At 41.3% G+C, this 24,423-nt stretch overlaps 1 protein-coding gene across 1 annotated transcript in view; it reads right to left on the bottom strand.

Moving 5' to 3' along the window:
- TAOK1 (TAO kinase 1) overlaps nt 1-24,423 on the bottom strand; it is a 3,628,992-nt gene that overhangs the window by 1,608,647 nt on the left and 1,995,922 nt on the right. Inside the window, exon 13 of the mRNA XM_044054451.1 lies at nt 5,876-6,079. Coding sequence (XP_043910386.1) covers nt 5,876-6,079 — 204 coding nt within the window. The remainder of the gene's footprint in view (nt 1-5,875; nt 6,080-24,423) is intronic.

Raw genomic sequence — 24,423 nt, 5'->3', positions numbered from 1 at the left:
CAGAGGCCTATGCTGGGGGAGCAGAAGAAATTCCCTGAGCCTTTTCTTGGAATCTGAGTAATCTTGGCCTTCCCAGTGAAAGTGTTCCCTCAATGTATGCAGGGTTTCCCCAAAAGAGAAGTCCTCAGGGGGGGAGACCGAGGGAATAGACTCCTCTGCATCAGAGTCTTCGAATGGAGAATAGGCATAATCCTGGTCCTCAGATAGTTCTGAGGTAATAGAAGCTTGATCTGAGGAAGGGTAGTCTTCCTCTAATCTGGGCCTTTTGTCAGAGGGGGGTTGAGAACCCCTGATAAGAGTAATCAAATCCTCAGACATTCTAAGCATCTGTTTTTTAGGCATGGTGCCTTGAGAGGGGGTCTAAGGAACCTGTTTTTTGGTTTTCATGCCTGCTTTAGATTTAGTGAAGGCTTTAATAGAGAAGGAGGAAGGCCTGAAGACCCCTTGAGAAATGGCAGGCCTGTCTAAATTCTGAGTTTCCCCGCCAGGAGTGGCGTCGGTATCTGTAGTAGGAATGGGGGCCGAGGAGCCTGCGACCTCGGGTACTGAAGACACTGGTAATGCATTGTCATCGGTACTCAGGGGCTGCGTAGGTGCCTCGCTGAGTACCAGGGAACCGGTAGTCGGCCTTAGCGTGGTTTCAGTAGATGGTGCGGACCTCGAATGTCGGTCCTTATCTTTGCGTTTTTTGCTCAAAACTGGAGTCGGAGTATCCGATGACATAATATAATTAAATTTTTTGCCAAAATAGTGAAGGGCGAACTCCGCCCAACGCTTAATAGTGCGCTTGTTGAATCTAGCACAAAAACGGCAAGTCGAGACATCGTGGTCTGGGCCTAAGCAAGGTATACAGAAAGAGTGGAAATCCTTATGCGGTATTTGCTTCCCACATGAAATGCAATTATTAACTTTGTCTGACATCGGTCTGAGGCAAGAAAAGTTTCCCCAACGGGGTACTTAGCTTTCAAGAAGACCTCGGCTGAAATACTTTCGTAAATCTCAGGAGCTGGCCAACCGGCACTTGCAAACTGCTTCTGCTTCGGGCACCGCGCGGCAAGAAAGACTGAAGAAAATGTCGTCGGCTGCCTCTTTTATACCCCTGCCACACTGACGTCAGGGAAGAAGCGACGACAACCAATGCTGGACCTAGACTTTGGAATTCGGCCGACCGAGGACCCGCCTGATGGCAGGATAACCCATCTGTTATGACTGCAGCTGTATGCACGATGAACTTCAGGACATGATAGTTTTTTACCTTGTCTATTAATGTACCAAACCAATGAAATACTGAGTGTATGGCAATCACATCCTTGGGTACATAGTCCTGTACTGCCTGCAACATTAGAAGGACTGCTTTTAACTCCAAGATGTTGATGTGAACCTTGGCCTCTATCACAGACCATGTTCTGTTCATTGCTTTCTCTTCAAAACCCCTGCCCCACCCAAGGAGAGAGATGTCCATGGTTACTGTGGCTCTAATTACAGGAAAACGGTAGAGTCTGCAGAGTTACTGAATCAGACAAAATCTGCCATGAAATGTGGCCCCTGCAGACCTGCATGATTCATACTCTGTAGTGAAGAGAATGAAATTTGAAACCACTGCACAGCTACCATCCATTGTAGATCTCTGACACGTGTCTGAAAGAACCATGACTATGGAGGACACCGTCAAACCCAAGATCGATAACACCAGTTGAACCTGGAGTACGGGAAGATCCATCACCTGGGGAGCTATGGATCTGATTGATTTGAATCATAATGAGGGAAGTTTTGCTGTCTGATGTATGGTGTCTAACTGGCAACCTATGAACTCTATATATTGAGTAGGAGGTAGCTTGCTTTTGTTGGTGTTTACAGAAATGCCCAGATGCATTCTCAGCTGTAACAGGAATGACTGATGAATCAGAAGTAGATCCCTGGAAGTAGCAGTTAGAAGCTAATTGTCCAGATATGGGAATACCTGGATCCCTTGTAGCCTGAAATAGGCGTCATAGCTGCCATTATCTTGGTGAACACACCTGGGGGGCTGTGGTGAGACAGAATGACAGAGCTCTGAATTGATAGTGACTGGCTCCCCCAACCCGAAATGAAGGAATCTCCTGCACTGCCATTGGATCTTGATGTGATAGCAGGTGTTCTGGAAATCTACAGAGCACATCCAATCGTCCTTCTCGGTAGAGGTATAAAGGACTGAACCATGACCATATGGAATTTCATCCATTTTGCAAATTGATGCAGATCGCTGGGATCCAAACTAAGTCTTAGATCCCCTAACTTCTTTGGAACTAAAAAGAACCTTGAACAGATTCTGGATTCTGACTGGTACTGTAGTCCTGGCTGGATGACTCTCTTGTCCAGCAACTTTGAAACTTCTATTGCTGTGGATTCCATCTGACTGAATGGAGTATCCGGAATCATTTGTTTTGTGTGAATATTTTATAACCTCTGGTAATGATCCTTAGCACCCAAAAATTGAAAGATATATTTTGCCAGGCTAAAGAGTGCAAGTAGAAGTGTCCCCTGACTGCCTCCAGAGTGCAACAGTTGGACAAGCAAGGGACACTGACAAGGTTTCACTGTGAATAGCCCATGGAAACCTTGGTTTTGCAAACTGCCTCTGCCTCGTGGGCAACGTTCCATGGAACTACCTCTGCCGCCAGGACGCCTATCCATGGAAGTGTCCTGGTGAAAGCCTTGTGATTTCTTGAACCACATCTTTCTTTAACTACTCTGATTCTTGGAGAAGGATCTCTGAAGAGTCAAAAAATGAATTCCAAAGGCAGACAAGGTCTTACCATCCTGCTCACTCCTGGTAAACCTGTCCTTGACTTTTGGTCCAAACAGAGTGGAGTCATCATAGAGGGCAGTTAAGAAAGATGTTTTAAAGCTTTCAGCAAAGCTGCAGAGATGCATCCAGGCACGATTTTGCAAAGTAATACTTGTACCGACTGCTCAGGTTGCACCATCTGCTGCATTAGATAGCGCACTCATGGCAACATTCAATAATGATTGTAGGGTAGACAACTGGGAATCCAGTTTTTGGGATATTTAATTGTCAGTTACCCACTAGGGAATTTGAGAGTTCCTTAGTCAAATCCCTCTGGAAATGCTTCAAGTGAACCATGTAGTTCAACTCAAAAAGAGAAAACGTGGCTGAAGCATAACTCCACTTCTCCCGACCTGTCCAATGCCCTAGATTCACTGTTAGGGGGATGGACAGAGGAACTCCCTTTTGACAGTTCCTTTTTCATGGCTGCTGCTACCACCATGGCATCTACAGAAGAACCCTTAGCTCAAGTGTTTTCCTTCCTGAAGGCAACTAAAATTCTGTCCAGTTTCTTTGAAATGAACTCTGCCACATCAGATTCCTCCCAGGCATTGAGTACCGAGATCGACTAAGGTATCAGGAAGAAATGCACCTAGGACATTGAAGGGCCGGACCCAAAGGCTTTGGGAAAGACAGACTCATCAACAGCAGCAGTTTCAGTCGACTACCCACCACCCATTTCATCAAATCAAGGATGCCTTCAAAGGACCTTGGGATACCTTCTCCCGCACCTAAGTTGGTGTCTTCTGTGACAGACTCAGAAGAGTCAATATGCTTCTGCTTACCAATCTTCAGAGGAATGTGCCTTGGGACTCCTGAGGGGGACACATCGGAATCGGATATGGGACTCGAATGCAGAGCAGTCTCAAGGCCTACGGGGTCCATCTAACCCTGTCTACCAGAACAGGAGGAAGTAGGTGCCATAATCAGAGAGAGTGTCTGGATACATCCGAACTCTGAGTACATACAAGACGTCTTGGTCTATCCAAGGTCCCTTCCACAGTCTTGAAAGCTGACTCAGTCAATGGAACTGAAGAAAAGACATTTAGGTTAGCAGAATCATAAGCTCTCTTGATTCCAAGAGCTGAAGGGTCCAAGGAGGACCTTGGAACCATGCTGTCTAATGCCAAAGTCCTGAGAAGCAGGACAGCTCCAAAACCCTTGGGATCGAATCCACTGGCTGAGCTCCAATACAGATGCTCTGGGACTTTTAATCAAACCAAGGGCATCAGAGTCAAGTGAGTGAGGGAAGATGTTGAAGACAGTCTCCAGGGCTACCAACTCCGAACCTGGTACCACCAGAAGGTTGGATTCGACATACACTGGCTTCTAGAATGGGGATGACACAGGAAGCTGAGCAGCTGTGGTGGAAGGGACTGATCCCAGTCCTTTTCTTGGGGATGAAGATAGGCCGACTCCCAGATGAATGAGTCCTCAAAAACTTCATCATTCAGTTGACATCAAATTCAGAGAGACTCCCAGTAGATCAACCAGATCTGGGGGACAAGGCTAGTGAAGTAGGCTTCAAAGGTAGTTTTTGTAGAACTGGTGAATGAAGCCTGGGACTGATGGACCCCAGTGTAAAATAAGACTTTGGTTTGGTGGTCTGGATCTTTAAAACACTGATCAGACTGCCTCGAAACTTTAAGCTCTGGACCTACAATAGCTGTGAAGTCAGGAGACCTTTTCTTGGGTCTCTTTTCTTTAGACTTTTCTTTTGCCTTATCTGTATCCTTCTCTCACTTTTTCTTTTGATCTGTCCTGTTCCTCAACTCTTTTCTTCTTCGAGAAAGGGAAACAGATCAGAAGACATTCTGGACCCTGTGGGGGAAGAAGGTCTTTTATAATTAGTTTCTCTCTTCTCTCCTGAAGGTCTCTAGTGCCAAACACAACACAAATGGAGCACTAATGCTGCCAGTGGGAAGGCCCCAAACAGAAGACACAGCAAGTGTGGGCCTTGGAGGTATTTTATGCCCACAGAAAGAACACTTTTTTAATACCTGTTGACATCAGAATAATTATAACATTGTATCTAAATGTTAACTATACTTACCTAAATAACTAGCTTACTTACTACCTTAATATTAAACATATACGTAGGATCACATAGAAGGAAACATTAGAAAAAATAGAAAACAACTGATTTACCTTAAACTACTACTAATAACCTAACACTACTCTAGTCTAGTTCAAATTTCTGAAAAGGGGAGGAAAAGTTTTCACTTACTGTAATAAATGATGGAGCTCTCAGTCCACACTTCTGGTTTGTCAGGCAGCAAACAAGATCTGGGGGTAATTCAGGCAGTACACTGGAACTGTGGGTAGGGGAGGAGACAGCTCTCATTTCCAAAGCTTTGGTAATAAGGCACCCGAGGGTCAGATATGTCCGAATCAGACAACCCACATGTAGAATCAGAGAAAAAAAAATCATCAGACACTGGGGGTTTTCAGAGGGCAGTGTTATGAAAGAAGGCTTCTAGGATGTAAAGTTATTTAATAAAGCAGACAGTATGAAACCACTGGTTTGGGTGTTAAGACTTGTACTGAAAATAAATCTATATAGTCTCTAATTCCTAACCTCAAATATACGGTAAATAGTTCATCTGTTTTATTTTTCCTCCTTTAAGGAGCAATATTCAAACAATCTAGACTTACATGCTTAACACTGGTAAGCCACTGAAAGGTGAATGTGAGCACTAATTGCCTGACAAGAGGCTTTTATATTTTTAATATACAAACATAAAATGCAAAATGACTGCACGAGCAATCAATACTGAAAGAATGATTGCACCATGCATGGGAATTGCATGGTATGCAAAATTAAAATATTGTTTTCAATACTGCTCTTTCAAAAAACAAGGCAGCAGAAATCTTAAATGAAAAGAACATATAAAAACACATTATCTCCAGCAAAATTTCACTTAAGGGACTTGAGTTGGAAGCAGTCTTCTCTGCAGTACTTCTACTGCTTCATGAACTGTGTCTTCTGATCCTACACTACAGTTTTAGATCTTCTAATGTACTGAGGAAAATACGAAAATAACTCACTGGCTTGAGGTGGATGACAGAGCTATTAGACATCACAGTGTGGTCTCCTTCCATCATATCAAGATCACTCTTATCATCAGAGGCCTCTGGAAGACTGTTGACACTACTGCTTTGACTACTGGCACTAATAGACATACTGGGTATTGACTGGTTGCTGCCAATACTGTTCACAGTCCCCGTCCGACCGACACCATGCTCCTGTTCCTAAAAAAAGTAATAAAAAAAAAAAACATGAACCTATTCATATAAATATGTTAAAATCAGCACATCAAATATTTTTCAAAAAATTCCTGTTAAAATTTTTTGCAAATCATCTGTGCTGACATCTCATAATAGAATAAAAGCACAATGTAATTACATAGCTATTTAACACTGCAAATAAATGAAAAGAAAAACTGAGCAATTACTATTCAAAGTATAAAAAAAAAAAAAAAAAGCTAAAGGAAAGAGGTTGAAGAAAAAAATACTTAACACACCCAAAACAACTACACATTAATTCAATTTAGTGAATTATGAAACAAGCTAATAACTTAACCATTTTACTCAACCTATGCTATACTAACTAAGAAAAATCCACTGCATAACTAAAAAAAGTTTCTTCATCATATCTTGATACTGTTTGAACTACTGATACATCAGCATCATTGGGTAATTTTTATTATATCTAAATGTATTAGTCTACAATGACAGTCACCAAGGACAGTCATAGTGATGTAACTGTTTTCAGCTTCTCTGTCCTCTTCCCAGAATAAAATTTGGGATCCTACACTGATACCACCCCAGGCATTATAAATAAGTTTTTCCTTCTCCATTTAGTCCCAGCAACAGTTCCATGAACAACTAGCTTTTTGATGATATATGAATGGTGAATATTTGCTTCTTTTTAACTGAATTAGTCTAATCTATGCCTGCTTTAAACTGGTAAAAGCCCTTCTCTGTATATTTACATTTTCTTCAATACAAAGCTGGCAAAGAGCAAGGTTTCATGTCCAACTTAATCCTAAAAACGTTACAGACCCTCCCCTTCCCAATCACTCTTGCAAGATATGGAAGTTGTCAGTTCTGATCAATTTCTGAAGACAAAATCAAGTAAAGAAAAAATTTCAGCTGCCTGTAGGTTTTTTGCTGCACTTCATTTTGTAGATAAATGGATAAAAGCATTTCACAGACCAAAAATGACATTGTTTACAAGTCTATATGGTATTGCAAGTAAAACTCAAATGCTGTTAATTATGATTTCTCAAATTCACACTCAGGAAAAGTGTTACATGTTAACTCTATCTAGTATTCTGATGTCCTCAGCAAGATACAATCTCACAACATGAAATTGTGATGGTCCTGTACTCTACTGCCCATAAACAAAATTATCTACATCTAAAATTTGATAGCCACCAGGGATTTGATTTGACCTCTCAAGGTGTACCGGAGTTACGAAACTGTTTAAAGTACAAAAAATGCATTCAAACTTAAATCACTAAGCAGCTCACTAAGGGCAGTCTGCTTCAAGAGCATGCAGGAAATGTGCACTGTTGCCCTAGGAATGGGCCTACTTCATCCACAGTTAAGAAAAGGCTCCACATTGTACACCCCACCAAGGATACATTTGCTAAATTATTTCTCATCTTATGTATGACTGCAGCATTTCCCAGCAGAATGCGGTTACAAATTTCAGTTAGATGATTTATATACCTTTTAATAAATAGGGTAAAAGATTACAAGTTTACCTATCTTTTTATGCCACTGAAAAAATCATGTTTACTGCAGACTAAATCGCACATTTTCCACTTTACCTGTTTCATGCTTTTAGAGCTTAACTGTAAGCTTATTTAATTATAAATATCACAGTGACTATTAGTAAAAAGTACATAACCATACAGGTTGACAAAAAGTTTTCTTTAAAAATGAGAACCAAACAGGAAAAATGGTAAGGCCTTCAATGTATGTGGCAGGGAAACAAGTAAAACTGAAAACAGTCAAGATTACTGAAAGTTCACTGAGAATTAAATACAATCTAATGGACATTACGGACTAAAAAATACCTTGCAAATAAGGTTAACTATACTACAGAATGGTGTTTTCTTTTAACTGCTTCTTACAAGACACCTGCTTGCCTTACTATGTATATAAATCCTGCTTCATTTACAGTTACTTTCCTCCATATGTAGAGGATCGCAACCATGTGGTGGTCACCATGTGAAAACTTTCTACACCCCTATATTCTTAGCAAGAACCTTAATGAACAGCACCACAGTTAGTACAACAGCCATTGTTGGCTATAACACCTAGCCACAACTGTGAAGTAACCGATAACAGTAAACTTCTCTATCACTGACAAGCTCCTTACTGGGTGTAAATTACTGAATACTACTGTCACCCCCTGCAGCTTTTGCAAAGTCATCTGTCAAGAAATATCTTTATTTACTTTGGTGGCTGGTTATTGTCCAGTAGGACATGGCATATTTATAATAAAGACTTGGGGAGAAAACTTCCAGAGATGATCAGTGTTCTAAAGAATGCAAGCACAACTAAGACTTTGCGCATAAAATACACAAGTATAACAGCGCATTAAAAATTAATGTAAAATTACTAATCCTAACAAGAAAAGAAAAAAAAAAAAAACAACAGACAAACCCCAAAGTCAATCTCGTAATTAATCAGACAAAGGTAAAATTAAACAAACAGGGATAAGTACAGCTCAGAATCAAAGTAAACAGGCACTTTACTGTAGGAAGGGAAATTAGAGAGAGAAAAGTGAAACAAAGGAGGTGACTAAGGGTGAAACAGAGTATGGTTTTAACAAAGAAACTGCAGAGGAAGTCCAGCCACATGTACACTTACAATAGCAGTAGATGTTTAAGAATTGATCACTGTAACAGTGTTTTACCACCCTTATCTGTTTGAATTCCAGGCAGTAGGGAATCACCAGCTGTACATCAAACCATTCAAAAGACCAGTTCTGACCATATGCCTACAGTCCTTCAAATAATGACATATAGGTTCAGAGGTGTGTGCTAGGCTAATCACTCTGGAGCCTTTACAAGCCTAGCCCATAGGACTACCCTGGCATCATGCCACCCAATCTTAGTTCCCAGTGCCTCTGTCAAGCAGAGCCACTGGAGTGATCCCCGGGGTGAATTTTCTATTTCCCATCCACTCATCAAGATTTCTCTTGAAGAAGGCCAGTGAGGCGCTCTGCTTGACATGTATGGCAAGTCTATTCCACAGCATGGGCAGTCTCTGGGTTATGAACCTGTCCCTCCAGCTTGTTCTGTTGATTGTGGTAATGAGGTTGAGGTCTCTGGAGCGTGTAGTGCGGTGGGATTGGGATTTCTTTAGATGTAGCCTTTCTAACAGAGCTGGGTCAGACATGGCTTTTGTAAGTGAAGCAGAGATCAACTCTAAGTAGGCGATATGAGACAGAGAATAGTTGGGAGTTTTTTTGAGTCTGTCCATACAGGACAAGTGTACAAGCCCTAAGATCCTCTTTGTGTAGTATTTTTGCGGCCTCTCCAGTTGTTGTAGGCCATGGTTCTGACACCAGTACATGCCAAATGGGGCATTGTACTCAATGACTGGCCTAATGAGGTGAAGAGTAGAGGGAGACAATGACCTCCTTCTTCCTGGATGCATAACCCTTAGTAATGAGATGTGCCACATAAGACTTTCTGACCACAGTGGCAATGTAGTGGTCAAAAGAGAGGTTTCTGTCAACCTGTGTTCCCAGATCTCTTATGACACCTTCTGTGTTCAATGGACTACCATCAATGTGGTAATTCATGGGAACCGGGTTTTTCCCAAAGGGGATAATGACATTTTGTGGCATTGAGCTTAAGGCCATGGTTCTGACACCAGTCACTGGTCTCAGTGAGGCCTTTTATAAGATGTCAACATCACTTGGGGGGTTAATTATGGCTCCCAACTTGCAATCGTCTGTGAACTTTGTCAGCCAGAGTCCCTTCAAGTTAGCCTGGACTTCAGAGAAGCAGATACCAGACAGGAAAGGACCCATGATCGAACCCTGTGGGACTCCATTCATGAGTGGTAGTCTGGCTTGGAGTCCTCTACTTTCACACTGTGGGTTCTGTGAGCCAGTTTGCAACTCACCTAATGATATAGGGGTTGATGCCTAGCTTAGAGTTTTTCTATGATTCCTGAGTGGTAAAAACAAAATGAAAACTCCAGCAAAGCTAGAACTTCCACTGAGTGACCTCCCAAACCTGCTGTATCAGAGGCACATAGGATATATGCAAATGACCCTTATGAACATCAGGTGTTTCAACTAATTGGCGATTCTGAATGCTCATGACATGATTCGTCGTTTTAATGGACAATTTCAGGCCAATAAACCCAAAATATACACATATTTTGGCCTTATGACCTAGTCAGCACAGCAGAAGCAGAGCGTTTCACTAAGCATAAGAAACACAGGGCTGTTATACCCATCTGATGTCCATTATCATTAGGGTCACTGCAAAAATATCCCGAACAACAAATTAAAACAATAAGTGAGAAAGTCACTGAAAAAACAATCAGTAAAAACAAATGAAAACTGCAGCAAAGCTAGAACTTCCACTGAGTGACCTCCCAAACCTCTTGTATCAGAGGCACGTGGGATATATGCAAATTACCTTTATGAACATCAGGTGTTTCAGCTAATTGGCAGTTCTGAATGCCCATGACTTGATTCGTTTTAATGGAAAATTTCAGGCCAATAAAGTCAAACCCCACTAGCTGTGGATATGCATATTTCGGCCTTGTTATGAGCCATCATAAGGCCGAAATATGCATATCCACAGCTAGTGGGGTCTGGCTTTATTGGCCTGAAGTTGTCCATTAAAAGTGACTAATCAAGTCATGGGCATTCCAAATCGCCAATTAGCTGAAACACCTGATGTTCATAAGGGTCATCTGCACATATCCCATCTGCCTCTGATAAAAGAGGTTTGGGAGGTCACTCAGTGGAAGTTCTAGCTTTGCTGGAGTTTTCATTTTCTTTTTACTGACTGGTTTTTCTGTGACCCTCTCACTTATTGTTTTATGACTCCTGAGTGGGGAATGATATCAAAGGCCTTGGCCAGATCAAGGTGGGCTGCATGAACCACCTTGCCTTCATCCACAGCTCTGGTGACTGACTCCTAGAAGTCGACAAGGTTGAGCAGGCATGATCTACCCTTCACAAAACCAAACTGTGAGGGATCCAGAGTTTGGAGGTTACCTATATCTTTGTTTATTAGGTCCATGATGATGCATTCCATAGCTTTGCATATCAGACTTATCAGGCTAATGGGGCGATAGTTCCTAGGGTCTGTAGTCACTCTTGCTTTGTGGAGAGGGATAACTTTAGCAGTGCACCATTTGGTAGGGTCAAAGCCTGAGGTGAGGCTGTGCTTGAAAAGGGCACACAGGTGAGGCGGCAGCTCACTCTGTAATTCATGTAGAATATTGCCAAGGATATTGTCAAGTCCCACAGAAGCTGTATTCTTGGCCTTGGACAGTGCTGTTTTAACCTGGGCAGCAGTAATACTGGGTTGCCTGGCAATCTACTGATATTGTGATTGGTCCTTTGGTGGGGGAGAGAGGGGTAAAGTTAGCAATCAATCTATCAGCCAGTATACTGGCAATATCTGTAGACTCGGTATAGGAGGTGCCATTGTGCAACAGCCCTGAGCAAATCTGGGTATTGCCGTGGAGATTCTTTACATAACTATAGAAGGCCTTGTGGTTGTCTTTACTACCCCCTGCAATTCTGCTTTCATAGCTAGCTTTACAGGATTTGATGAGGAATCTCAACTTTTTGTTGAGGCTGATAAGGGAGTTTTTCCAGTCTTGGGACTTCACCTTATTTCTCATAAGTTTCCTCCTTCTGTTGTAGAGTTTGTTTATGGCAGGGAACCCCCAGATTGGCTTCTTTTCTTTGGAAGAGAGCGTCTTGGTTCTATTGGGTATGGCGAGATCCATGCATTTGTGTATGTGTTCGTACAGGGCATTAGTGTAGGATTCGGCGGTCATACAGCTGTTCTCCAATTGCATGGGTGCCGTGTAGTTAGCCACCTCTGTTTTTAGGAGCCCAAAGTTAGGTTTGGAGAAGTTTATCTTGGTGGTTACCTTTGCCGGGGGGTGGGGGGGTGACAGATATGTGGACTTCCAAGGTGATTAGTTTGCGGCTGGATCTAACCAGGGAGGAGTTGACTATTGGTACAGAGCAACGGTCACCCATGTTAGTAATGATAGTAATGACCAGGTCAAGGATGTTGCTACCTCTAGTGGGGGGTAAAAATTAGTTGGTCCAGGGCATTGGAGTTAATGAATTCCAAGAAACATTGGGCAAGTGTATTGGTACATGAGTAGTTTTCCCAGTTAATTGGGGGGGGGGGGTAGTTGAAGTCGCCCAGTATGAGAGTGTTAGGTTGGACCCTAATATTCTCCAGGGTGCTTAGGAACATGGAGTGCGAGTCCTGTGTCATAGTTGGGGACTTGTAGCAAGCTACGACCTGAATTGCTGTCTTACTCAATGTTAGCTGCACCTGAAGTATCTCTGATGCGTCGTGTTGGGCTACCAGTCTGGAGATGTGCGCATCCTTTATGAATATGGAAACACCACCGCCTTTGGAGCTTTGGTCCAAGTTCTTGGGTCGAAAAGTATGGGATGAGTTATAGCCTGGTAGTCCAGGGGTGCTATCTGCTGCCTTGAATCAGGTCTCTGTTACAGCACAAATGTCGATGTTCTCTATTTTAAGGAGTGCTTCGAGCGAGTGCATTTTGAGATTTAGACTTCTTGCGTTGAGCAGCATGACCCTCAGATTGCATTTGTTTGTAGCTGTTACGGTGGTAATTTGGTGTTTGGAACACCACCTAAAAAAGGCACATTAGGGGGTGGCAAGAGCCTTGGCCAGTATCCAGATGCCCATGGGTGACCGATGCAGGCCATCTCTGGCAAAGCATCTAGGTCTGTCAATCATGTCATCCCAGGCAGACAGATACTGGATCTCCTTAGAATGACACCAGAAACTTAGCTCCATAAAGTCAGCATTGTTAGGAGCTTCCTTCGTTTCTTAGAGCCCATTAACAGTTTACAAAGTGAGCTGTGATTGTAACAGGCAGTATCTTGATAATGAAACTACAACAAAAACATTAACTATGTGAAAAAACAACTGGTTACCATTTTCTCAGTGAATGAAAGACTGCTTTACAGTTCAAGTGACCACACCTCTCAGTACTAAGCAAATTTATCACACACACACTTTCTTCTTCAGTAAGGGTTACTAAAACAGCAAATCACAATAGCTGGGTACTTTCCTGAGCAATACGGTCACACTTAGAAAAACACAGTTGTAGAATCCTCTGAAAAACAGCTGCACCAACAACTCTCTACCCCTGATGTAAGTAACTATGCGGACATTATTAAGTCCATGCTGCAGTTTCAAAATATCCTACGGGGACACGTACCCAAGACATTGTGGTCATATGGCTGCCACCCTAGCAGGATGAATTCACTGTGCCTTGTTGGAATTATTTTTCCTCTTAAAAGTCACAAAAAGCTGATCAGCTCTTCCATAATCATTAACCTTGTACTACCTCAGCTGTTATGAGCATCCAAGAAAAACAATGCTCTCCATTTTGACCTTAACAATAAATTAGGTGGAATTTATACAGGCCAGCTTGTTAAATCCGTGACTGCTTTGTTGAATTACAACTGTCTTTGGATCAGAAGACTGTCTGTTCAATTTCTATCAAAGTCATTGGCGCAAGTCTGATTATTCATGTGGCCATTAGGATAAGTCAATTTATTGGATTATAATGTAGTTTAATTCACATACTTGTAAGATCACACTGTATAGAACCAGTATTTTTTTTTAACTAATTACTTCATTTTCAACAATTCATCCCAGTTATGTCTCGTATGCATCAGAAAGTAAACAATCGGGCATGATCATATCACTGCTGTCAACAGTCACTTTTCTCAGTCTACCACAAGGTCTTCAATAGGGTTATAACCCGAAGCTGTAACTCACTTTTCTACCTACTTAACCCCTACAACATCCCGGAAGCTGCCTTCCTCTCTTCATAATCATATACCTCCTTTTGGACAAACTGAACTTCCATTTCCAGTTACACTGATCTTTTGTCCACTCCACACTTTGCAGTACAGCATGAATGAGTGTCGTGTGGTATTGTGGTACCATGTTTCAGAACAAAACATTCAACTAAGTCTCTGTCACTTGGACTTGGTTGCAGCTGGGGTGGTTATTAAAGGTTTCACAGCATTTAAAAAAAAAAAAAAGTAAGGGTGACTTATTACAAGAACATCATGTTTATGACCAAGCAACAGACCACAGATCAAAGTACAAGCACCTCCTATGTAAATACTATCTTGCATAGCCATAATGCATTACTTATCCACCTTTTGTGCAGTACTCAATACTAAGTACAGAAGTGCCACCCTACTAACTGTATAGTACTCCTGTCAGAACAGCACAGCACATGTCTATACACTTGTAACTACAAATATACAACCACAGCTGCCAGGCACGTGTTGGCATGGATCCTGGTTTTAATGTCCATACACAGTATTATAATTAGAGTTAAAAATGGAAAACATGTGTAACAAATGCTGTTTTATGCAAGAAATTTAGTACCTCTGCTCCATCCCCCACTAGCAACTCTGCTATTATGGCAACTAATTAAACATGCTGGACTTCTCCAAACAATTCTCTGAGGCATTAGACACAGGCAAATTGGTTCACATTGCCAACCTAGACTTGGCCAAGGCCTTTGACACCATCCTACATTCTGGCATTTTTGATAAACTAATCTAAGTGCAATCCCCTAGGTTACCCACTGGATAACCACATGGATTAAAGGCAGAACCCAATCTATCAGCACTAAAAATGCGCCATCATCAAAATAGTAGTTAGCAGCAGCATATCCCAAAGATCTGTGCTTGGACTAATACTCTTTTGAATTTACCTCTCTGATGCAAACATCGACTCTGACATGTCAAAGTTTGAAAATAACCTGCAGATTTTCCAGGAGAGTCTAACACACACCAGGAAGTGCTGCCTGGCCATGTCCTTAAATTAAATGCCACGAAATGCAGCATTGTGTTTTCTGGTAAACATAGGCAGCCATGCTTCTACCATATAGATGACACTCACCTGAAAACTAACTCAGTCATTGGGGACAAGGGCATCTTCATTCACAATGAACTGCCCCTTTCATTACCATATGTCCATTATCAGGAAATCTTTTTATATGGCCAGAGTGATCAACGGCGGTGTATCTTCTACATTCAAGGAAGTCACCATCTCTCTCTCTCTATTCCTCCATCAAAAGGCCAATAACATGGTACAATGTCCCCTTTGGTATGTAATTGTTAAAGAATATACACCGCGAGAAACCACATTTCCTCGCTAAAATAATCAAGGACATGTCCTCCTTGAGCTACCTAGACCACCATAAAAATGCTCTTTCTTCTGCTTTCTGTAGACTTTTGGGTGGAGATCTCCATTTAGCCTACTGTCCCACATGACCTCCTTCACATCCACAAAACTAACTCCTTTTTGAACACCTACTCACGACATCTAACTTTCCCCTGAAAGAAATAGATATCTGCCTCACCAGCAGATCCTATCACCAGAATCTCTTTTTTATGAACTAAACATTCTGTAGATGTTATGCAAAGTAGCAATCTGATCCACTTTAAACATAACCTGGATGAATGGATGGGCAGTCAAGTACACCTCTGGTCTGACCCTTCAAAGCCCTCATGGAAAGAGGTACAAACTAGCTAGAGTAGTCATTTCTAAGGATACTAATGATCTGCCCCCCCCCCCCAATCCTCTTTTAAAGAGTGAAAACTAGTTAAGTCATGCATACAGTTAACAAAATCTGGGATATTGTGGGTTAGGCCACAAAAAGGGAATTCTATCAATATCCAATAACTTACCAGTAAAAACTAAATAAAAACCCCAGCCAAGCTAGAACTTCCACTGAGTGACCTCTCAAACCTCTTGTATCAGAGGCGCATGGGATATATTCAAATGACTCTTATGAACATCAGGTGTTTCAGCTATATGGCGATTCTGAATGCCCATGACTTATTTCTTTTTAAGTCGTTTCAATGAAGAATTTCAGTCAATAAAGCCAAACCCCACTACCATAGATATGCATATTTCGGCCTTATGACCTCAGCATAAGCAGAGTGTTTGACTAAGCATAAGAAACACACAGGGCTGTTATACCCAGCTGATGTCCATTACCATTAGGATGACTGCAAAATATCCCAACTAACAAACTAAAACAGCGAGTGAGAAGGTCACAAAGAAAAAACAATCGGTGAAAACTCCAGCCTAGCATGTGCCTCTGATGCAAGAGGTTTGAAAGGTCACTCAGTGGAAGTTCTAGCTAGGCTGGAGTTTTCATTTAGTTTTTACTGATTGTTTTTTCTGTGTAACCTTCTCACTCTGTTTTAATATCCAATAACTTAAGAAAAGAACTGTGTTGGAAGAGGGACACTTTGGATGAAACTACATGAGGCAGACAATATCCGGAAAATTGACAGCATGACAAACATGCAAAAGATAAAAAATTCAAAGCAGAGGACTCATTGTATATCTGGGATACCACTGGTAGAGGTCCATGATTACATGGAAAAGAGGTCTTCTTGTATGTTTGAAGTATCTGAACATAACCTCTGATGGACCAAAGCAGTGAAAATTTAAACTTAAAGGGGAAATTGTCTGACAATGACTACGTTTTTTGCCAGAGTGAAAATACTTGGCCATCATTGCCCATATTAACACAGAAGTCACAGAGCCACAAAGTAAAACATGCTTTGAGTTACAGCAAGTACATCAATGGAAATGGAACTTTGACTAACTTTATATTAAAATTAATATGGGACTGCATAAGTTGCTAAGGTACAGGCAAGATGGATGGATGCTGTGAAAGACACTGCACAGTCAGACACAAATTTCCATGGTGGCAGGTGAGCAGAGGTGAAAGTTCATGAGACACTCCAAGGCCATGCAGAGCTATGGAAAGGGGGAGGGGGATAGATGGTGTCTGTGTGTATATATATATATATATATATATATATATATATATGTATATATATATATATATATATATATATATATATATATATATATATATATATATGTATGTATACGTGTGTGTATACATATATATATATATATATATATATATATATATATATATATATATATATACATACACATATATATATATGTGTATATATATATATATATATATATATATATATATATATATATATGCATATATACACACACATGTATACCTACATGTACATATATGGGTCTACTTCTACATTCCAGTGTAAAAACCTCAAATTTCTTATGGTCGAGACCATAAGATAGAAATTTTGAAACTTGAAATTTAAATAAATTAAATAAAAAGAACATTTTTTTTTTTTTTTACATTTTTGCAGGGGGGCTTACACCCCTGCATCCTCCACACCCCCTACTAATTAAATATACCAACTCCAAGATCCTACTACAGTGAGGAAAATGGTAAATATACTGTGAGCTGTACAGCAATCTCTATTTAAATGGTTCAAAGTTTCAAAACTTTGATCTTATGGTGAGAGTAACAGAACGAAACAGACTTTGAACTCCAGGAAGCAATAGACTGGAAAAATACAGTTATGTACACTTACCATAAATGTAGATGTTCAAGTGTATTAATTGTTGCAGTCACTACACTTGGGTTATCTGCCTGCAAGCAGCCCTCAGTTGGTCCGAATGCCAGAGTCTTGGGATTTCTGCATCGGATGCTGTCGCCTCATCCATGGCATACGGTCGTCAGGGGTATAAAACATGCAGCAGATGCCATTCCATGAGTTTTTCTTGTCCCAGATGTCAGGAGCCCCCAAAATAATAGGAAGCAATCAAATGGTGTGAAACACCTCCAGTAAAAAGTAAATACCACTTAAATTAGATATGGCCAAAAATGAGGATAGGTAGAAAGTATAGAAAGTCAGGGGGGGCTGGAGGGAGGGTAACAAGGACTGCAACAGTGAATACACGCCAACATCTACATTTATGGTAAGTGTACACAACTGAACTATGTTCGTGTTTCACTGCTGCAGTCATCACACTTGGATTGATTCCCAAAGCTGAGGAAAGATGGAAGCAGTCAGAAAGTAGTAGGGCTGACTAGCAGGCCTTGTAAGACTGCTGTGGCAAAATCCAGCTCTGGATTTGGAAAAGATAGGTAAGTGGTAATGCTTGGTGAAGATGTGTACAGAACTCCAGGTTGCAGCTTCCAGGATGTCCCTGGTAGGGATTCTCCTGAGAAAAGCTGTAGAGGTTGAGGTAGCCCTAGTGGAATGAGGTCTAATCCCCAGTGAGGTAGGTTTACCATGGTGTTTGTAACAGAAAAGGATGCAGTGTGCTATCCACTTAGAAATGGTTTGTTTGGAAATTGCCTTGCCCTCTGCCCCTGCAGCAAAGCTGACCAGCAGCTGGTCAGATTTTCTGAAAGGTTTAGTCCCGTCAAGGGAGAACTTGAGCTGTCTGTGCACGTCCAAGGAGTGCAGGATCCTTTCCCCTTTATTCTGAGGATTAGGAAAAAAGATTGGCAAATGGATTGCTTTAAAGTCACACTGGATACCACCTTGGGCATAAAAGACGGGTTAGTCCTGAGGGAAACCCTGTCCGCATGGAAGATAATGAAGGGTTCCACAGCCATAAGAGCCTGTAACTCAGACACTCTTCTTGCTGAAGTGATGGCTAGCATTAAGGCTGTTTTCCAAGAGAGGAATTTTAACTCTGCTGTAGCAGCAGGCTCAAAAGGGGGAAGCGTGAGCTTCTCTAGTACAGTTAAGGTCCCAGGCAGGAGTGGGAGCTCTCCTTGGGGGTCTTAAACTGTTAGCTCCTCTCAGGAATTGTTTAATCAGAGGGTGAGAGAAGAGGGGTGGCTCAGTATTGTAATAAGAAGAGATGGCCGTGGCATGAATCTTGATGAGGAGAGGCCCTTGTGGAGGAAGGTCTGGCAATCCGCTTGGGGTTGGCAGAGAGTGGAAATAGAATCTGTATCCCTGGGATACAATGTTTAAGACCCATTGGTCCTGGGTAATATACTCCCAGTTTTTTGCAAGCAGGGCAAGTTTTCCTCCTAGGGGTGCAAGTACTTGGGCATGGCTGGGAAGGGTTAAGGACAAGCCATTGTGACCTTTTTCCATGGGGGGGTGGCTTACCACTCCCAGTTTTTGAGGAGGGAGCACTCCATCTTTAGATCTGTGCATACCATGAGACTGTAATCTTTGTGGTCTGCTGCCCCTGGGTTTGGGCTGAGAAGGTCTGGAAGGGACTGGAAAGCACCAATCTTTTGAAGGCAAATGCCTGCTGAATCTAGGTGGCTGTACCTGTAAAATCTTTAACAGTTTGCATAGATTTAGCTTTTTCTTCCATCTTTTTAAGAACTTCTCTTTCAAGCCAAACCGTCTTGGTTTAATGGAGCATCCAGTAATTTTGCCTTGATATGGTCTGGCAAGATTTGTTCCTTCAGCCAAGCATGCCTTCACAGAACAGACACAGTGACAGCAGCCCTGCAAGATGCTTCTAAGGCATCAAAACCACACTGCAAAGTATGTTTACCAACTTGGTTTGCAGAATGCATTAAGTCTCGTAAGTCCTTATTTCTGAACAATCAGGAATTAACATTTTTTGTTTAATTAGATAAATAATATGCTGCTGGTACTTCAACATGTGAAACTGGGAATTTGAAGCCCTGATGGCAAGAGTTCCAGAGGAATATACCTTCTTACCCCATATGTCTACAGCCCTAGAATCCCTGGATTTTTGGCTGTAGAAGCCTTAATACCTTTAGGTCCCTGGGAAATGGTCTCTGGATCCACAGTGGGATTTTTAGAGGGAAATTTGTGAGAGTCAGGTACTCTTGTAGTATCTGTCATGCTTTCTAGGAGTAGGTGGTAAAGTATAAGGGGTAAGACTGGATTCCATGAAGACATAATCTACAACATCCAGGACAGGGTGAATAGCTAGAGACCTATGCTGAAGTAAGTATAAAAATTCCCAGAGTCTCTTTTTGGACAGTGGGTAGTCCTGGCATTCCCAGTGGAAATGCTCTCTTAGGGTATGCAAGGTTTCACTGAAAGAAAGGTCCTCTCTGTGGGGGAGGCTGAGGGGAATTACTCCTCTGCATCTGAGTCCTCATAGGTAGATAAGGGTATGTCCTGGTAATCACAGGGGTCAGAGTCATCAGACTCATGGTCTGAAGAATCTGAAGGAAAATCAATTCTTTGTCTTTTAGAGGTGTAAGGCTGGCTTCCCTTAATTAAACTAATAAGGTCTTCAGCCATTCTAAGCATTTGTTTCTGTGGCATGGGAGCTTGAGAATGTGCTTTGGCCGGTTTCCTAGGTGTAGTGTGAACTCTGGCCCCAAGAAATTCTGTAGATTAAGTCATTAACGAAGTAGTCAGTTTAATACGAACATCAGAAGTTCTGAATACACCCTCAGAAGCCAGTGTCTGCACAGCGGCGCCAGACCCATCCAAGGTAGAGACATCCGCAGGTTCCATAGTCGAAGAAGCACCTCATGGCATACCGGACTCCGAATGGGTCTCAGTAAAGGCCTGCAAACCTGTAGAAGCGGGTAACAGGGGCTGCAAAAGCACCTGAGTACTGGCGGACTGGTGACTAGCTTAAAGGAAGCGCCATCGGCAGTTTTGGACTTATGCGGTCTATCTTTGCGTTTTTTTCGGTAGATCGGTAGTCGGCTGGCTTACCGACACCATTTCGGAATATGAAGAATGAGAGCGAAAGAAATGAGAGAGAAAAATAGCCCAACGACAAATATTTCGGGCATTGAACAAGGCACAAAACAGACAGAGAGGGACATCGTGGTCTGGACCTAAACAGGTGACGCAGTAAGAATGAAAAATCCTGTGAGGTATTTGCTTTCACAGGCAAGAAAATTAACTTTTTCTGACCAGTTAGAGCAAGACAAAAGGATCCCCAATGGGGTACTTAGCTTTAGAAGACTTCAGGTTTGAAACAAGAAAAATGAAAATTTTGGGTAGTTGCCAACCGGCACTAGCAAATTGCTTCTGCTTCGGGCTCCCTCGTGGCAAAAAAAGCTGATGTAATGGCGTCGGCTGCATGTTTTATACCCGACGCCATGGATAAGGCAACAGCATCTAACACAGAAATCCCAAAACTCTGGTATTCGGGTCGACTGAGGGCTACCTGCAGGCAGATGACCCAAGTGTGATGACTGCAACAGTGAAACACTAAGAACATCTGGTTGTCCTAACCTGGGTTCCATGAAGGAAACAAACAGCTTATCTGTCTTTCTGATATCCTTAGTTTTATCCTGGTAAAACCTCGGCAGTCTGTGAATGCCTAAAGACTGCAAATATTCTTTCCCCTTTATTCTGAGGGTTGGGGGAAAAGCAAGCAGATTGATTGCTTGGATGAGAATAAGTTGACTAACCACTTTTGGCATGAAGGATTAATTGGCCCTGAGCTGATTTTATCTTTGTACAACATGTAGAAGGGAGAAGTAGCCATGACGCTAAAGAGTTCTGAGACCCTGCAGGCTGAAGTCAAGGCCAAAAGGAGCACTGTTTTCCAAGTGCAGAATTTTAAAGTAGCTGAAGCAGCTGGTTTGAAAGGAGGTAAAGTTAGCTTTTCCAATATTAAACTGAGGTCCCAAGGAGGGGCAATTTTTTTCATTGGGATTAAAGGTGTAAATCTCCACGTAGGACAAGTTTAATGTCTGCTTGAAACAAGAGAGTGGATTCCAAGGGTAGGCAAACATTAATGGCCGACAAGTGGGCCTCAATGTAAGAACAGGTTAACCCTGAATCTAACAGTTCACACAAGTATTGGACTACTGTGTGGGTGTCCGCTAGATGAGGATGGTGTTTAAAGTGGACCTGTGTGTTGAGAGACAGCCTTACAAGACTATCTGCAAATATATAGACCGGAGTATATTTTTCTGTATTACTCTGTATTAGAGCTAAATTGTTGCTTAGATATCTGTTGTCTTAGTGTTCTGCAAATATACAGAGATCAGTATATATTTTTTTGGTTTTATAATTTGCACTCTGATTCCTCACATCTCTGTTGAAACTCTCCCCCCACCCTCCCTGTTCTTGGTTGTAGTTTAAATTTGGTGGCTTTTGCAGTGCCCGCCCCACTGTAGATTTGATCTAGGACACTCCCCTAGTCCCATCTGTTTACCGTATTCTACCTAATAAACCCTTTCTGCACTTGCTTTTAGTCCTTTTTAATTTAATTACATTTTTTCAAACTGTGTGTGGACTAATATTGCTACATACTCAAGTGTGCCAGCTTGCACTGCATGTGAATTGTTTTTATTACTGATTTTGCTACTTTTCTGAAAAAAAAAAAATTGTAAGCCTGTTTCCTACCTTTCCTGTAATTAGTGTTCCAGATACAGATTTGCTGTATCCAGGACTATTTGTAAGCTTCTGAGCCCCCAAGCCTTTCTGTGTTGGAGGGAAGCCTTCTAGCTTATCAGTGGGAGTGGTAAGCACTAGGTAACCTGGGTACTACATAAGGAGTGGTTCTGGCCCAGAATTTGTAGTTATTGGCCGTTTGGGCGGTCTTCCATCTCTCTCAACTTTATGATTTGAAGGCCTGCATTTGCACTTGTTTCTGTCCTGTAACTCCTGTGCTCATCTCATTTGCTCACAAAAAAAAAAAAAAAAAAAAAAAAAAAAAAAACGGCTTTTACTGTATTTGTGTTTCTTCCTACTTTATTTTGCTTTTGCGTCATCTTAAAAGTACTCAATTGTATTTATTACTGCTTGGTGTAACTCATTCTAAGCCTTTTAGTTTAAGCACTTGGGCTTCAGACCAGTTGTTTTACATTAGGAAGGTTTGTGGCCTGCACTGTGGTGGCAGGACAGGTAAGCTTACATCCTTCTAAGTTGGGAACTGCTGATTGAGGGCTCAGTGTCTGTTATTCTAAAAGTGTATTAATTCTGGTTTAAGCACTTGGGCTTCAGGCCAGTTGTTTTACATTAAGAAGGTTTGTGGTCTGCACTGTAGTGGCAGAACAGGTAGCTTACATCCCTCTAAGTTGGGAACTGCTGATTGAGGACTCACTGTCTTATTCTAAAAGTGTATTAATTCTGGTTTTAAGCACTTGGACTTCAAGCCAGTTATTTTAAATTAAAAAGGTTTGCGGTCTGCACTCTTGTGGGAGGAGAGGCTGGACTCTGCCCTTCTGAGCTGGGGATTTCTGGTTAAAGGCTTATAGTGCCTGCATATTTGAACTGCTTCTTACTGAAATTGGTACACCTTGTTTTTCTTTTGCATAGACTAGATCCAGGCCTGCTGAATCTAGCTTTGTTTGCATAACTTGAGTACTAATCCAGGCATTCTTTAAAGTATTCAATTGTATCTATTACTGCTTGGTAGTAACTTGATTAAAGTGTAGCTATCATTCTAAGTCTTTTGGATTAAGCACTTGGGCTTCAGACCAGTTGTTTTACATTAGGAAGGTTTGTGGCCTGCACTGTGGTGGCAGGACAGGTAGCTTAGATCCTTCTAAGTTGTGAACTGCTGATTGAGAGCCCAGTGTCCAAGTGTATTAGTTCTGGTTTAGGCACTTGGGCTTCAGGCCAGTTATTTTACATTAAGAAGGTTCGTGGTCTGCACTCTTGTGGGAGGAGAGGCTAGACTCTGCCCTTCTGCCCTTAATGTTACTTAAGTAGCACCATCTTTTGCTAATATTGTACTAAGTGCATGGGAACTTGAAAACTTGGATGCGCTAAACAATTTGTCATATACATGTTTACAAAAGATTTACTGATGACATTTTTTTTGCTTGGCGAGGTGACATATCTGACTTGAAGAAAAGTATTGTTTTTTTAAATCGTATCACTTCTGGTAGTGGCTCATCTATTTCTTTTCTTGACATTAAGATTTATCTTTCACCTTCTGGCCAAGTGTGTTCTACTATTTTTAGGAAAGACACACATAAAAACAAATCTACTTGATTTCACTAGCTTACATCCATTTTTCATGAAAAGAAACCTAGTTTGCTTTTATATTTAGTTTTCTTCTTTTTTAACAAGGTTTTATTATAATATATATATATATATATATATATATATATATATATATATATATATATATACACACATACATATATATATACATATACATATAAATACACATATACATATACACAAACATATATACATATACACACACATATATATATATATACATATATATACACATACATATATATATACATATACACATACACTGCCTGCTGGATCTAGCGTTGTTTGTGTAAATTGAGCACTAATCCAGACATTCTCTAAAGTATTCAATTGTATTTATTACTGCTTGGTTGTAACTTGATTAAAGTGTAGCTATCATTCTAAGTCTTTTGGATTAAGCACTTGGGCTTCAGACCAGTTGTTTTTCATTAGGAAGGTTTGAGGCAAGCACTGTGGTGGCAGGACAGGTAGCTTTCATCCTTCTAAGTTGGGAACTGCT

The sequence above is a fragment of the Protopterus annectens genome, chromosome 13.part0 (genome assembly GCF_019279795.1).
Source record: "Protopterus annectens isolate FY-2018-M chromosome 13.part0, PAN1.0, whole genome shotgun sequence".
Taxonomy (NCBI): Eukaryota; Metazoa; Chordata; order Ceratodontiformes; family Protopteridae; genus Protopterus; species Protopterus annectens.
Note: the sequence above shows the minus strand (reverse complement) of the source record. Positions and strands in the feature narration are given on the sequence as shown.